Raw genomic sequence first — 16,874 nt, 5'->3', positions numbered from 1 at the left:
GTACTTTCCTCTCCTTAAATTTATTTTATAAATAGATAAATAAAATGGACACCACATAAAAGACATTTTGTAGAGAACAATAGTCATAACTATAGTCATAACTAAAAACATATCCTATGTTTGGAAATAATTCACAAAAAGTTATACATACCACAGGTTTTGCTTTGTACTTTTCAGGAGATTCTGAAGAAGGGACTTGTGTTGCCTGAAATTTTTGTTTATTTAAATCTTGGGGTACATTTGTAGAATAAGTAGGGCAAAGGAAATTTTTTCTTGGAGTAATTTTATCACTTTCTACAGGTATGTTGCGATTTTCTGAAGTAGCATTTAAAGCAGTTTTATTATTCTGAGTCCTAAAATTGGACCCTAAAGTACTGTCTACTTTAACTGCCCCTTCATTTACATAATGTTTTGTAATTGGATAACTTGAAGATTTTCTGGAATTATTATCAATTTTTTCAGGAATTTTTGCTTCTGTTTTCATTCCATGTTTGGTTCGATTTTCATATTTACAGGTAGATTTCTTGGCAACCACTGTCGTCCACTGTGCACCTAAATCTTCATCTATTGAATAGCAATCTCTATTTACATTTGTATTGTGTTCCACTTCATTGTAAGATTTAGAAGGCAAATCTTCAGAGACAGTTTTTATATTTTCAACTGATTTTTCACAAATAGTGTCCAAACTATTTCCATCTGGAGATGGGAATGCGTCATGTGAGTTTTTAGACACTGAGTTCATCAGTAACATTTTTTTGCATGTTTTTCTGCTCAATTCAGTTGGTGACAAAAGTGACTGGTCAGATGTATTGTCAACTCTGAGCTTTCCTAAATTCGAGTCATGCACTTCTTGTTCTACATCTTTAAAAATAGAATCTGAAGAACTTTTATTTGTATTATCTGTTACAGCACCATTATTGGCCTCAGAGAGAGGATTTTCATATGCCTGTTGAGATTGTTGTGGGTGATGTTTTCTCTTTAACTGTTTCTTCACCAATTTCTTTTCTTTCTTTTTGTTCAGCCGTATTTCATCACCCAACAGCTGTGCAATAGTCTCTTGTTGTTTTTCATATGCTATGGTATTGAAGTATTCTATAAAATGAGTCCAGATCTAAGAAAAAATTCACAAGAATTTCAAAATCAATTGGATTTTATCTGTAAAGTTTGAAAGGAAATATACCAATGTAGAAAAACTTAAAAAGCATCTCATTTCTAGATAAAGGTCTTTATTGTCATAATCATTTTTATAATAGCTTGTTTTGATAAAAACACAAAACAAATTTTTGCAGGAAGGAAAACAGATAAACAATGTCATCAAATGAATATATTGCTGGTGCTTACTTCACTGACCAAACAAATATGAAAAACAAAGTAAATTCTTTTCTACTCTAGGCACAAGGCCTGAATTTTTTTTTTTTTTTGTAGTGGTGGTGGGGGGTAGTCAATTAGATTGACCTCAGTATGCAACTGGTACTTAATCTATTGACCCTGAAAGGCAAAGTCAACCTCAGCGGAATTTGACTCAGAATGTAAAGAAGACGAAATACCGCTAAGCATGTTGCCCAGCATGCTAACATTTCTGTCAGCTGGCCGCCTTATAACAAATAAAATTCTAATGGAATTTGAACTTGGATCTTATGACAAGACGAATTTAACCTTGCCAAAAAAGCAGTACAATTATTGGAAAAAGTATTGATGGTTTAATAATTAAAAGTCCTTGACCTCAGAAGAAAGAAAAGCAAAGTTAACAACATTAAGATTTTAACTTAAAATGGTAAGGGCCATAACTAAATACTGGCACTACCATTTCTGCCAGCCTATTAATCATTATAAATTTTAAAAGGGATCATTATATTATATAAGTAAAACTCCATAAATTTCTAAGGGGAACATATAATCCATTTAATTGACTACAATGTTTGAGATATTTTATTGACCCTGGCAAGGTGAACAGGAAGTTGACTCTTGGAAGATTTGTAATCACAATATAGACAGATGAAAATCAATGCCATTAAACAGTTTATTATTATACCATTATTAATTCTTTAGAGACCGAATAATGACAATAGATATGACTCATTCTTAAAAATGACAGTTATACAAATGAATTAAACTAATGTATTAATGGTACTTATTTTAGCAATAATGACAATATGGCAAAGACCATAGAAAATGCCATAATTTGTTGAAAGACTAGTTGACGAGTACAAAAGTGAAATGTGGGCTGCTCCAGCAACATGCTAAGTCAGACAGTGAAAGTCTTTGATAAGGTTTTCTGTCATTGCACTGGAGACCCTCAATTTGCACAATAGGAGAGGAGGACAAGGAACACGAGATGCAGTACTGAGTAAGGCATCTTGATACAGTGCACAATAGCCAGACATAGACATACAAATGGTCAAAACATTGATAACCATTTTGTTTTTATGGGATGGAAGTGGGGTCAGAGAGAGGAAGAAACTATAACTTGTAATGTTATCCATAGACCTGCTCTGAATGTTTGTAACAAAATAGACTTAGCAAAAGCACATATAGCCAAGTGGAGTGCTGAACTGGACAACACCCAACTTGGCCTTTGTTTTTCTCTCAAGAATAGGCACAGTTTACCCAACAGGCTTCTATACAGTTTCCTTTGTCCCAAATTCATCCAACCATATATATATATATAACATTAGCTATTTTGTAATGGCATAAATGTCACAGCTCTTACTTCCTCTTTCTTCAAGTGAAATAGGTTTACTACCTCATTGATAAATACTGGTATTTAAGAATTCTAAACCAGAGAAGATGTCTGACTCTTTCATGTAGGAGTTATAGAACAGATACCTTGGATGGAGCAGAAGTTTGGGCCTGACAATGTGGTGCTTATCTAGGATTCTGCACCAAACCCAAGGTCAAAAGGAACACAAGCCTTCCTTGCTGAGAAGGTACCATTTTTTGTGAGGGCCCAGTAATAGCCAAGATCTCAACCATCTCAATTACTTTTAATGGATATACTTCAAGCAAGGACCAATGCTACACCACACTCGAGTGTCAACAGTTTGAAGACCTGCATCATACGTGCAGCATACAAAATGAAAAAGGTAGAGGAGGTTGCAGCAGCTGCAAAACATTTCTTTCTCGTGTGGAGGCAGTAATTGCCCAAAAGGGTGGCTATATTGAGTGATAAGTGTATTAATTGTTATAAATGTTACATTAGAATTATATTTGTCTACTACCATTATTTTAGTATTTATAACTAGTTGTATGCATCGTAAAAATTGTCTCAATTTATCTGCAAGACCCTGAAGTTAGATGAATAGAAACTAATACATTTAGTAATATTTTTACATGACTTCAAGAGGAAGGGCAACATCTATGACCTTTTTCAGAATCTGTTATAGTGGTAAGAGAGTGGACCTGACCTGAATTTAACACCACTACTAAAGACACCCTAAGACCAAGTGATGGTGCTACTTGGACAACAGTTTAAATCTATCCCTCAAAAACTGGAAAAGTCACTCTGATAATTTATCATCCAGCTTCCATCAACTGTATTTCACTCACTACGCTTTAATTGACCAAAGGCAGTAGCAGAAGGCACTTGAACTTGATACCCTAAGTTCATAAAGCAAACTTCTTAACCAGATAGCTCTGCCTGCAAACACACGACACAATGACTGCAAAGGATTTGAACTTCAAACTTATGAGCCTATAGTCAATACTATAACCAATCAGTCATTTTGCTTCTACTTTTTTATACTGCCTTGTTACATAGGGGAATCAATTTTTAATAGACAAATGTTCTCTCCAGGAAATGAATTTACAAGGTGTGGTGTTTGTGGTGTTATGGGCTGTGATGAGCTATGTGGTATTGGTGGAGAGGATTGCAGATGAGGTAAACAGAAGTGAAGACTGAAGGGGCTGGCGGAAGAGCCACGGGGGCATGAATGGGCACAAAGCACGTGGAGCAGTTCGATGAGAAACGGCGAGTGTGGAAGGATGCGTTTTTTATCTTGACAGTGATCGCTCGTCCTGCCTCAGTCAACAGGTAAGGTCTCTGTATTTCTTTCTCCCTTTTGCTTCTTTTTCTGTTGTCTTTTTCCTCCATCACACTACAAGCGAACACTTGCCTGATTAATCATTTCTGCTTGAAAATGGATAACAGGATATAATCAATGATCTTGCATTTTGATATTTAAAATTCAATTCTCTACCACAAAATCCTTTCTGATGAATAAATACTTGCCTTTTTATGGATTGACTGAGATCCTTTACCAGACAGTTTTATAGTGAACATCAAAAAGCAGTTTTCCAGACAACAATCTTGGAAACTTTGCACTAATGGAAGCAGTCTCATGACATTATTTCTAAGCCACTCCTTTCCTGAATTTACTTCAGACAAAAATAATATTGGAAGAAGACATGCTGTTGAACAAAAGTAATTTTTATTTCCATCTTTTTGGTGAAAAGTAGCTGCCTGATAAAAGAAAATTATAATATTAAAAACAATACATATCAATGCATCAACTGTTTTCTTTATATTATTTCATTCACAGCAAAGTCATGAATGGCATAACTTCACACTTTCTCTACTTTCATAAATCAGGCTTCCTGCATAAAATATAATTTTTATCATAATCACCACCGTTATCATCAATTCCAGCACTCCTATTTTCTTTGTTTTAGCTAATTTTTCCCATCATAAACAATTTCATTCAATTGGTCCTACCTATTTAATCAGCATTTTTCAGTTGACAAAAATAGAATTTCCTCAGATTTTCTCTTTCTCCTTTGAGTGGCATAATAAAATAGAAACCTCAAACTAAGTCAATCAAACTGATCTATCATTTTATGAATCTAGATTGATACCATCAACTGTTGGTTACAGAGAATTTGAGAATTTTCATGTTCAAAGTTCTAACTACATTTTCAAACTAAATAGTATTATGATTATTTCCATTACTTTAGACAAAAGTTATTTAAAAAGTCTGACCCACTTGACCTTTTCTGATTTTTTTCTCATATCCTTACATAATATCAAAATAAATTTATAGAGGAAATTGCAGAGAACCTTATCTGAAATTTGGAGGGAATGTAATTCCAAGTTCATTAGATTCAAATTTATCATACAACCAAAATATAGTCTATCATTGTGTAATGTTCACTTCTAAATAAGTTTTTTTGTAAGTTATCAGCTTCAAGCTCTCTTTTCAAAAACATAAAATTATTTTCAAAAACCTTAAATTATTAATTATAAGGGGATTAAATTTAATAGTAATATTTCATCGTCAGAGTGAACCTAGCCTGAATGCTTGCTAATAGAATTAACACCACTACTAAAGGTACCCAAAGCCCAAGTGGTGTGCTATCTGGGCAACAGTTTAAATCTATTGCTTAAAAACAGGAAAAGTCATTCTGATGATTTTTCATCCATCTTTCATCAACTTAATTTCACTCACAAAACTTTAATTGACCTAAGGTTAAGTTAGCTATATGAACTCATGGTATCAAGTTCAAACACACTCTCATGTGCTCTTTCAAATAGTTTCTACCTGGTTTACTTCATATTGTATTTGTCACAACTTTTACAAAATTTATTAGTGCAAATTTTTTGCTCGACAGAATGCTAGTGTATTGAGAGAGAAGTTAGGCATAAGAAGAATTAGACACAGTGTGCAAGAGAGAAGACTGCACTGGTTTGGCCATGTGATGCAGATGGATGCTGACAGCTCCATAAAGAAGTGCCAAACTCTCAAGGTAGATGGAACACGTGGAAGAGGGAAACCCAGGAAGACAAGACAAAGTACTAAAGGATGACCTCAGGACACTGAACCTTTCAGATGAGATGAGAAAGGATCAAGATACCTGGCACCTTACTGTACTCAAGAAAACCTGCACTCCACAACAGAAGTGCTAAGGCCACTCCTCCAGGTGAAGAGGATCAACCTGCAAGTCTTGTGCTGGTACCACACAGGAAGCATTAGTGCTGGTCCTACGTTAAAAGCACTCAGAACACACTGTAAAGTGGTTGGCATTAGGAAGGGCATCCAACCATAGAAATCATGCCAAAACAGACTGGAACCCTTGTGCAGCTCTCTAGCTTGCCAGCTCTGGTCAAACTATCCAACCCATGCCAGCATGGAAAACAGACATTAAATGATGATGATGATAACAATGATGAATGATGAGTGAAGTCTTTATTAAGAAGTTTCTCAATAGTTTTATAAATCAATTCGTATTAATTTTTCATTAACTTAAAATACAAGCTACATGACCTTTTATCTGTTTCTTTTTCATGGTAATAACCAACCCAAATACTACATCAATGGTACAGAGTTTCCGTGGTATTTGTAGATATTGAAAATGGAACTCTAAGAGGCAGTTATTCTTGGCAGCTGATGTTTCACATTTACAGATGTAGCCAAAATTAGTATCTTTTTAGCAGATTAAACAAATATAAGATGCCAGACATTTTGGTTTGGATCAAACTTCTTTGTTTAATCATATTTAAGATTTATAACAAATATGTGAATGCCATTTTGAAGTGACTAGAGCATTTTGCTATCAGATATTTGGCTACTTCAGTCAACAAATTCAGCATTTACAAAGCAATGTCCATGGATTACCTGTGCATTTTATACTACCAACCAGCGATTACAGTGTATTGCTTCATTTAAGTAAGCCCTTCCTTGTACTTAGTCTATAGCTTAAATTCATATTACACCTCTCAAAATTTAAAACCATTAATGAACAAATGAATGATCCAGATGTTTATGTAAAGCCTCAGTACTTTTGTAAATTGAGGAAAATATAAGTCATAAATAAATAATGAGGATTGAAAAAAAAGATCTACATAGAAGAGAATTAGAGATATTACCTTAAGAAAGAATTCTGGTCCACCAGCATGGAGAAATTGCAGAACAAAACGGTAGGTAATTTCTAGTTGACAAGACACAAAATTAAAGGTAAGACAACAGTTGACACATAAGAGGCTGATAAAAGTCACTGTTTCACATTTATTGATGAACATTTGCAGGCTGCTGAGCACATTAGCTATCACTTTTAGTTTGTAATAAACTTTCATAATGTACGCATCTTTCTCAACTAGTTGAGCAGTTGCCATCAAACACAGAAGAATCCAACCATAATATTCAATTTTCTCAGCTTCAGTGCACTCCTTTGGAGAACGAATTTTCTCCAGCAGACTCTGAAAAAAAAAAAAATCAGTATTTTGGTATTTTGATTTTAGTATTTAAAAATAATTCAGCATTGGTCAGAAGTACATTGTTTTGACAAATCAGTTCATTGTAAGAAATTAAAGAAATTAAATTAATGAAATGTATGTAAAATATTGTTTATTATTTTAAGAGAAAATAGTTTAATCTTGAGATACATTGATATTAAAGAAACTTTTTCTAATTAAAATAAATATTGATCAAAACTCAGCAGTGTTAAAGAAACTGAAGAGCTTAACTGTAATTGAGATTTGAGAGAGTAAATAATACAAACGAGTAGCCTGTAGTAAACATTTCCTCTGTAAGAAATATTAGTCCTGACATAAATAGCTTGACAAAAAAGATAACCAAGGAAAAATCCTACAAAAACTGACAATGCTGATTTCAATAAAATAAACAGTAGGTTGAGAGAGTCAACAAGTGAATGAAAACCAACTGTCTATAAAATATGCTAAATCTTATAATTATTCTTTGTTTTCTTTCTGTAAACAATAGAGTACATTTTAAAATTGAAGTGCCATGTTCAAATCAATGGCTGAAGTGCCATACAGATGTAACATAATGTGTGAGAGAGAGAGAGGGAGAGAGAGGGAGAGAGAGAGAGAGAGAGAGGGAGAGAGAGAGAGAGAGTATGCTTGTGGTGTGTGTGTGAGAGTGGCAAAGAGAAGGAGATTTGCAATATATTTAGTTGCCAAATACTTTTAAGAGATCACAAAAATAGATCATAAATTTGAGAGCATCAATGTTATAGAGAAGGCAGTTTAAGAAAAGTATTCTCAAACAAGTCTGCATTTTTTAACAGTTGTGCCAGAAGGGATATGAAAGTGGAAGGGGATATTTAAAATTGTTACAGTAAGGTATATAATTCTATGGTACTACTGCTAATCACAGAAATGAGTTTGTAGCTATTATCCTGCAGTACTCATTTGCAGCAAAATACACAAGGTCATTTAGTAACTGAGTGTCTCAACTTCAAGCACAATACAATGCTAGGATCTGTAATGCAACTATCTTGGTTGGTTATCTGGTATTTATCTACTCAAGATATCTGCATTCTGCTTAATAGGGTATTTATTCACTTTTTACAAAAGAAACAATAAATAAATAAAAGATAGACACTAAAATATACAAAATTATTTAAATTCAAGTTACCTTCACATACTGTCTACACTCATTGGCTGTGAGTCTGTTAAGCATTTGCTGAGCTGTACACCACATTAATGACTGGTAGGCATGACAGATGGATGTTTCTTCATACTGAAAGTAAAAACATTCAGTTTCATGGCAGTGTTGATGACAGCAGGAACAAGGACAAATTACAAGGAGAAAGAAAAGGAGAAAAAGAGATGGGAAAATAAAAGAGATGGGCGGATAAAAAGAGAAGGGAGAAGTAAAAGGGATGATAATAACTAACACCTTTCACAAAAGGTATGAACAACGCAGTTTTTGTCCCTCTTCCCTTGTTCAACGTATCTAAATATCTACTAAATCTATGAATGTTAGAAACCTTTTCTAATCTAGGCACAAGGCCCGAAATTTGGTGGGAGGGGGCTAGTCGATTAGATCGACTCCAGTACACAACTGGTACTTAATTTATCGACCCTGAAAGGATGAAAGACAAAGTCGACCTCGGTGGAATTTGAACTCAGAATGTAAAGACAGATGAAATACCACTAAGCATTTCGCCCGGCATGCTAACATTTCTGTCAGCTTACCGCCTTTTTCTATAAATTTTAATGAGTATTCTTTTCTACTCTAGGCACAAGGTGCCAGCATGCCACCATAAGAATGTTAGAAATCTAATTATATTAAAACATACACCTTTTAGCTCCAACTTACAACTTAATGTTAAACACTCTAAGTACTTCTAATTTAAAGTATTCACTTCTGAAAACTTTAAATTCATAGTATTCGTTTCCTTTCCTACTTCCACTCTCTTATTCTCATTGTGTGGATATATTACTCAGTTGTCAGTCACTTTAAATACTTCACTTGAAGATAAAAATTCTTATCTAAATCAACTTCAATAATTTAAATACAATTTGTGTAAACCCTATCAGTATAAGATACGATCTGAAGAATAATCATACCTTATCTGCAGCCAATATATTACTTCCAGCAAGAATAAGTTGTTCAACGATTCTGTTATGTCCTTGTGAAGCAGCCAACATTAGAGGTATCTTTCCTTCCTTCAACAAAGACAAAAACGCTTTCAATAAATAATGATTTAGCAATAACTAAATGAGACAGTTTTGGAGAAAAAAGTTACAGTATGCTTCTGGGAAAAACTCAGATGATTACACACAAACACACACACACACACACACATATAGGAATGGCTCTGGTTGAGAAATCTGCTTCCCAACCACATGATTTAAAGTTCAACCCCGCTGTGCAACACATCTTTTATGATACTCTGGACACATCAATGCTTTATCAGTGAATATAGTAGATGGAAACTGAAAGAAGCCATCATATGAATGAAAGAATGAGGAACTTATATATTGACATAGATAATAAAATATATTGAAATAAGTTTCATCTGAAAAGATTAGGCAGATAGTTGGGAAAATTATGATCATGTTAGCAACAATTCATCACAGAATCTAGTGCCATCTTAAGACAGAGGTACACTGAATTTAAGAGTCCAATGGTAATCTATGTATACTGTGGTTGTGTAAGTGGTCCCAATGCATTGCTTTTAGAGCCTATAACATTGGTTCTGCAGACATTAAGGTATTTATAGTAAGACATGTTATAAACAAAGTAAAATGTTTCTTAGTTGCTTTAAGTTTCAGACATGATGGCAAAGTTTAATTTCTGTTAATATGACTGAGACTCTCAAGTAACAGAGTTGATATAAAAAAAAAAGATAATTTTCCTTATACTTCTTGTGTGTAGAAAGGCTTAACAAGTGGAAAATATAGGGGGAACTGATGACTTAAATTTACTTTGCACACTGTTAATATTTTCATTTAAATTTCTCTAGACTGTTATTCCAGAACCAGTAGTAATAACTTACATTGTCACATGAGTTCACTGAAGCACCATTATTGATCAATAACAAGACACATTTCTCCCACTGCACTTCAACTGCTAAATGAAGAAGTGTTTTGCCTTGCTGAAAGATCATATTCAGACACAAAAGAATCAAAGAAAAGTGAAACAGCTTTATTAAAAAAATCATAGATATTGACACAATAAGCAGCAGGTCAGCAATAAAAGATTGCAGGAAAGAAACACTTATAGCAGAGGTACATGGTTACGCAAATACATCCAACACATGCTAAGTTAGAAGAAATTGTTATTAAACAAATGAGGATTATAAGGGTGATAACAATACCTACAACAACAATGGCAATGTAGATAGTATGAGATGATTATTGCTGTTCGTGAAGGAACAGAGGGGAGAGCAAGTACAGAATCCTAGCAACAAAGTTAATGTTAAGAACAATCTCAATGAAAAATATAACTAAAATAGCAGAATAAAAGTGTTCATCTCACAAGATCTGTTTCAAGTAAACTTATGCTGTCATTTCTAAGTTGCCAGATGATGTGAAAAATATTCGAGTCTTTAACCATTATAGCTTTCATAAGGGCTGTTTTTCCATACTGTGAAAGGAAAAATAGTAGTGTTCAAATTCAAAATTTGTAAACATCTTAAAATTTAACTCTGCTTTTCAGTTAATATCTATTAGGTTTTTTTTTCTGTTTTGCTCACACTTATTGAAATTTCAAAATTAAGTGAAAATTTTCAAATTTGACATATCAATGTTGTAATCAAAAGTTGTGCAGTGACAAGCAGACTATACTTTGGCTTGTTACTATGGAAACAAGCACCAATATGTCTATGGCTTTCAATACACCAAATCTGAAAGCACTTGGAACGAAATTAAAGGAATTGAAAAATGTGACCCAGATCTTTTTTGATCCTCGAATTAAATTACCGTATATACTGGCATACAGGATGGAATTTGATCTTCAAGAAAAAAAAAAAAATCACCCCAAAACTAGGGCTTGTCTTATATACCCCGTATAAAATCTAAACCTAAACTTCCTGTGGCTTAGAGTAACACCAATGTCAATGGAGAACAGTGTAAACCACTCGCATAGATCCTATGGTTCTACAGCGCAGTATTTTCAACAAATACTTGCACGTATCGATGGAGAACTCCGTAAACCACTCACATAGTTCATGTGGTTCTACTAATACTTACATGTATGTTTGAGAAGTTAGATTAATTGTAAGATTATATTAAAATAACAGCACAGCAAACTTAGCAGACAGACACCAATTGCCATTTGCAACAGCTGATGAACAGAAAATGTAAACAATCAGCCTGTTCAGCCGGGTCCCATGGTCTGTTCTGTTTACACTGCCTCATTTGAGCGCTCTCTTATACAGCATTCAGCCAGCCTAGGGCTTTCAGTACAAGTGTAGTTTACGGTAACTAACCCACTTGTTATGGTATATTAGCAGCATGTACCGATACCTTCTGTAACTGGCCAGTTCATGTCAGTCAGACCAATCATAATAAACCTTACAGTTACTGGTTACTTTTAAACATTTACAGACAGGGTTTCTTAGAAAGGATCAAGTTGTCATTCTTTCATAAGCAGCAGTACTCTTACTGGGTGAACATTAATTTGCAGCAACTGTAAACCCCACTCATGACTCAAAGTGATAAAGGAAGGAAATATGAAGTTGGTTTTAAGCTGAAAGTGGTTGCATACAGCAAATCCCACAGTAACTGAGCTACTGCGAGAGAATACGGTGCAACTGAGATGGTAAAAATTTGGAGATTAAAGGAAGACTTATGAAAGAGTATACGTAGGACTAAATTTACAATGAGAGGCGGCACTGACCGATTCTAGAGCAGATGTGGTCTGTGAGCAGCGTCAAAAATTGATACGTTGTTTCAAGATCAATAGTCTCATGAAACAAAACAAAATTCACAAATTAAAAATACTAGTAGTGTACTTTATAACAACACTTCTAATATATTACTATATAATATTATATATACTCTAAGTAAATCCAGTGAATGGTGTTAGGGTATACTTGACACCATGCTAGTTCCTGTAAAATAACCAACGTCTAAGTGATGTCACTACTGTAGTGTTTACACCAGCCAGGTACGTTCGATGTGTATTATAGTAGGTAATTTACAATATTTGGCCACTTTTTGAAAAGAACTGGATAAATTTTAAACAGCTAAGACTGCAGAATTGTTGCATACAAAGTTTACTGATTGAAACATAGTTAAAATGCTACTGAAACACAAGAAAAGCAGAGGCTTCAGGGGTCGCTGGGGAAACTATAGCTCACCCGACCCCTTTAGCTATGAACCTCGTGCCTTCGGCACCCAAGCTATTTTCCACGATAACTTGGGTCAGTCTTATACAGCAGGTATAGCTCAAAACATACTATTCAAATGGAAATCCTGGCAGTTGTCTTGTACACCCAGTCATATTACGCCAGCATATACGGTATTTTTATGTCACACAAACCGAAAAAGTACCTATAGTGACTAGAATTAAGATATTACTTTATATTTGATTAACAAACTCAAGACTATTCATAAAATTACACAGATGTCATGTTTTTACTTTCAATAGATATATATATATTGTGTCTAATGAGAAACTGGCAGTCAATAAAAGCTCTTAATCTCAGTTTTGTGTATGGGTAACCTTGACTTTCAGTTAAATAATTGCCATATCATGCAAAATTAGTCATCAATTTATATGTACTACCATGAACATATCCAGTGCATTTGGCGATTTGTTGCAAATTGAGCAAAGGACATGGAAGAGCAATGTGTTTGTGTGAAATTTTGTTACAAATTGGGAAAAACCTTTAAGGAAACTTTAGTGCTGCTTCAGGAATATGGTAGGAATTGTTTCAGCCATGTGCAATGTTTTGTGCTAACAAATTGGGAAGAACATCCGCCAAAGCTGATGCCAAAGCTGAACAAAGTTTCACATCAACATATGACAATATGATAGTGCATGCTGATATCCATGAAAATCATCGCCTGACTATCGAAATCTAAGCAACAACTGTGCATTTATCATAAAGGAGATAAATTGTCTGATTATTCAACATTCTAACAAAAATATAGCCTTAATGTGATTTATATAAAAAACATTATTGTGTATGTGCGTGTGTGCATGCATGTATTCATAAACAAAGAACAGTCTTTGTGCTTAGAAAATTCTGAATAATTATTTAACAAAATGTCATTCTTACATCATCTCTGATAGAAATATCGGCCCCATTAGTGATCAAACATTTGACCACATCAAAACGTTTGTGTGCAATGGCTTCCGCCAGAGCTGTTGCACCATCCTGTTTAAAAAAATAAATCATAATGTATAATAAATGTAATGTTTATTGATTTATTTTATTTATATAGACATTATGTCAAAACAATTTCACCATAGTCATTAAAGTATAGCAGATGTAAATGGCTGAAAAAATGCTATATGTATAAATAGTATAAATATTGGGTCATCCCATAAATAATACAGCTTTTTCAATTGCATGAACTAAAAGTCAAGAGGTGGGATAAACTACCTGCATTATCTTGCTATAAAAGCAGGTAGTAATTTTACCTTGTCCTTATTCTTAGTGCAAGTTTTGAAGAGTGCAGTTCGATTTTAAGTTACTTTTTCAAAGCTATAGTGAAAGTGACAAAGGAGCATATTTAGCTTCATGAGTTCAATAAAGGGAACAACGCAACAGAAAGTGCGAGGAATATTAATGCAGTATATGGGGATTGGACAATAAACGTAAACTAGTGTCAACGGTGGTTCCAGAAATTCTGAGCCAGAAACTACAGCCTAAAAGATGAGCCTTGTCCTGGAAGATCTGTAGAGCTCAATGAGGATGTCCTGCAAACCCTGGTGGAACAAAATCCCATTGTAACTGTTAAGGAACTAGCAGAGAAGCTTGGATTTGGTTATTCAACCATTCGTCAACCCTGCATGCCATTGCAAAAGTCAGTAAAATTGGGTCAATGGGTTCCTTACAAATTTTCCGAGTCTAATCGCGTGCAGAGAGTGAATGTATGATCTTTGCTGTCACATCTCACAAATGAACCTTCTTTTGGACCGAATAGTGACTGGTGACGAGAAATGGGTTCGCTATAAAAAAGTCAAGTGCCAAAGACAGTGGGTAGGAAAAGGGGAAACACCAGCACCCCAGGCTTAAGAAGGTCTTCACCTACGTAAGGTGTTGTTATCTGTTTTGTAAGATATGAAAGGATTAGTCTACTTTGAACTTTTAAACCCAAACCAAACAATAACAAAGGAGACCTACTACAAGCCAGAAACTACAGCCTAGAAGATGAGTCTGGTCCTGGAAGATCAGTGCTGGAAGGAAAATGACCATCTTTGGTTTCAAGATGAAAGGTGTTCTTCCCTCAGGATAATGTTCAGCCACATACAGCTAGGATGACATTCGAAAGGCTGGAACAGTTTGAATGGGAAATGACGCCCCACCCACCATATTCGCTGGACATTGCTCCATCTGATTATCATTTATTCCACAGTCTTCAAAATCATTTGGATGGAAAAAATACGAATTCTGTAGACTAGGTCAGAACAGTACTGGAGGAGCATTTTTTGTCACAGACAAGTGAATTTTGGAAGAGGGGCCTTGCAAAACTATAAGAATTTATGAAAAATTCCAAAACTGATCCACACCCTATCCCACTGTCTAAAAGTAAAAGAGTAAAAGGACCATGGCATGTGAAGTCCTCACCACAAAACTTGATATGCTAAAAATAACAGCTAAATGTCTGGAGAATTTTTGTGCTTGCGTGTGCGCACATGCGCAACAATTTCTACAGCTTATCTGAATGAACAGAGAAAGAAGTACACAAAATATATTTTACATACCTGTCGTTTTGCTTTTTCACTTTAAAGGTAAACGGTTCTGATAGAAGCAATTATCTTGCTGCCAATTTATTGGATTAATCCCAACAAAATACTACAAGTTTAGTCACTGGTTCAATACCTGTTTGTGTTCTTCATTCCAAAATAATAAAAACTTTAACATACTTCCAAAATAGGACTTCATCCATGTGTATCCGTGTGCATATGTGGGTGGGGAGGTGTTGGTGCGCAAGAAAAACACTTACAGAAATGTACTCATAAAATTTCTATTAAAATAAGTTATCTTTATATGCCATGATTGCAATTCTCCATATAAATGATAGCAAAGTGTGTATCAAATGAAATTAAAATCCTGTTTCAATGACAGATCGATCAAGTTACTAAAGTTTTAACATTGTTGGTAACAACATATTCTCTCTTTTAATTGGATATTGAAAGAGAAAATGTAAGGGAAACTAATTTTGGCAGTAACGACTAAACCCCTTGATTAATTATCACAATTAAAAAGAAATTCAGAGGTGTAACGTTGCACAAGTTCACGTGGAACAGGACATCGTTATACTTAGAGACAGCTCAGCAGATACTGCTTTCTCTCTCTCTCTCTCTCTCACACACACACACACAATATTGTAAGAGAAAAAATGGGGTTTTTTTTCTTAAACACACAAGATATAGTCTATAAATTTAGGATGTTTTTAAAATATATATTTTATCATCAGAATATATATACTTTCTCACAAAACAATTAAGATATTCTGTTGTGTCTGGGGAGAGTCATTTTCTTATTGTGCCTTAAAATTTAGCACACTCACCGGTAAAATTTTCACTTAGGAAAATTCCTAAAATTTTTGTTGCATCTTGCAACCTTATCAATAGTCTTGACTCTTAAGATATATTTATTTTAAACTGCTTCTTTGTAAAGAGACAACTTTTATTTTTGCTCTTTCTCACCACACAAAAATTAGTTTGGGTGTGAAAGATTTCTGTTTTTTTCTTCCTAAAACACTCGTATAAAGCTGTAAAATTTTGTCAAGAAAAAAAGGGTATTTTGTTGAGAATTAATCCATTTATTTGACAGCAAAGAGGTAAGTAGTACTTTATCGGTGAATTTTTACCTGTCTACATACACATACATGCTATTATATATATTGGACAAAATGAGATAACAAAGCCAAGGTTTTATCTCATTTTATCTAATATATATATACATGCTACCCACATTAGACTCCTCACACATATCACTATCAAACCAAGAGTTTAACTATGGTCTGTCCATAGCGCTTACTACTTACCTGTCACTCTTTGGGTGTTATAGATACCAATACCTCTCATATATATATATATATATATATATATATATATACACACACACTACGAATTCAGAAAAAATATGTTCAGTGTAAAATATACACAATATAAATGTCACATTCTCTATATATTTAGTAACGAACCATGTAATTCACACTCTGGAAAATGTATTTCTGTAAAATGTTGGGAATGGGTAAAATTTCCAAGGGTTCCATTCCACTTCACCCCACCCCGTTTTCTGGACCCAAAAAAGGGTTTTGTAGCATATTAGTTCACTGGAATTCATTCAACAAAAAAAAACAAAAATTACAATGTTTCCGGGATATGGGAGGACAGCAGTTTCCCCACCCACTTTTTCCAGTCTGGTTTCCTACCCCTAATATACTTCAACCCCCTTATTTGTGTTCAGGAAAAAGGGGGCAGTTGGGAAACTGGACCCCCCCCCCC

The 16,874-nt window shown here is 34.3% G+C and overlaps 1 protein-coding gene across 7 annotated transcripts in view; it reads right to left on the bottom strand.

Moving 5' to 3' along the window:
• Positions 1-16,874, bottom strand: part of LOC106873009 (uncharacterized) — an 88,630-nt gene that overhangs the window by 49,862 nt on the left and 21,894 nt on the right. For 5 of the 7 annotated variants that reach the window (XM_052966964.1, XM_052966949.1, XM_014920208.2 and 2 more), the window contains 8 exons: positions 13,471-13,569; positions 10,722-10,829; positions 10,240-10,338; positions 9,308-9,406; positions 8,370-8,474; positions 6,860-7,189; positions 4,229-4,459; positions 152-1,111 (listed from right to left, as the gene is read on the bottom strand). In XM_052966964.1, the coding sequence (XP_052822924.1) occupies positions 152-1,111; positions 4,229-4,459; positions 6,860-7,189; positions 8,370-8,474; positions 9,308-9,406; positions 10,240-10,338; positions 10,722-10,829; positions 13,471-13,569 (2,031 nt within the window). Of the gene's footprint in view, positions 1-151; positions 1,112-4,228; positions 4,460-6,859; positions 7,190-8,369; positions 8,475-9,307; positions 9,407-10,239; positions 10,339-10,721; positions 10,830-13,470; positions 13,570-15,122; positions 15,689-16,874 lie in introns of those variants that run through there. The other 2 variants (XM_052966952.1, XM_052966961.1) reach the window with 2 other exon arrangements.

Source organism: Octopus bimaculoides, chromosome 1 (genome assembly GCF_001194135.2).
Source record: "Octopus bimaculoides isolate UCB-OBI-ISO-001 chromosome 1, ASM119413v2, whole genome shotgun sequence".
Classification (NCBI taxonomy): domain Eukaryota; kingdom Metazoa; phylum Mollusca; class Cephalopoda; order Octopoda; family Octopodidae; genus Octopus; species Octopus bimaculoides.
This window is presented reverse-complemented; position numbering and strand designations above follow the sequence as displayed.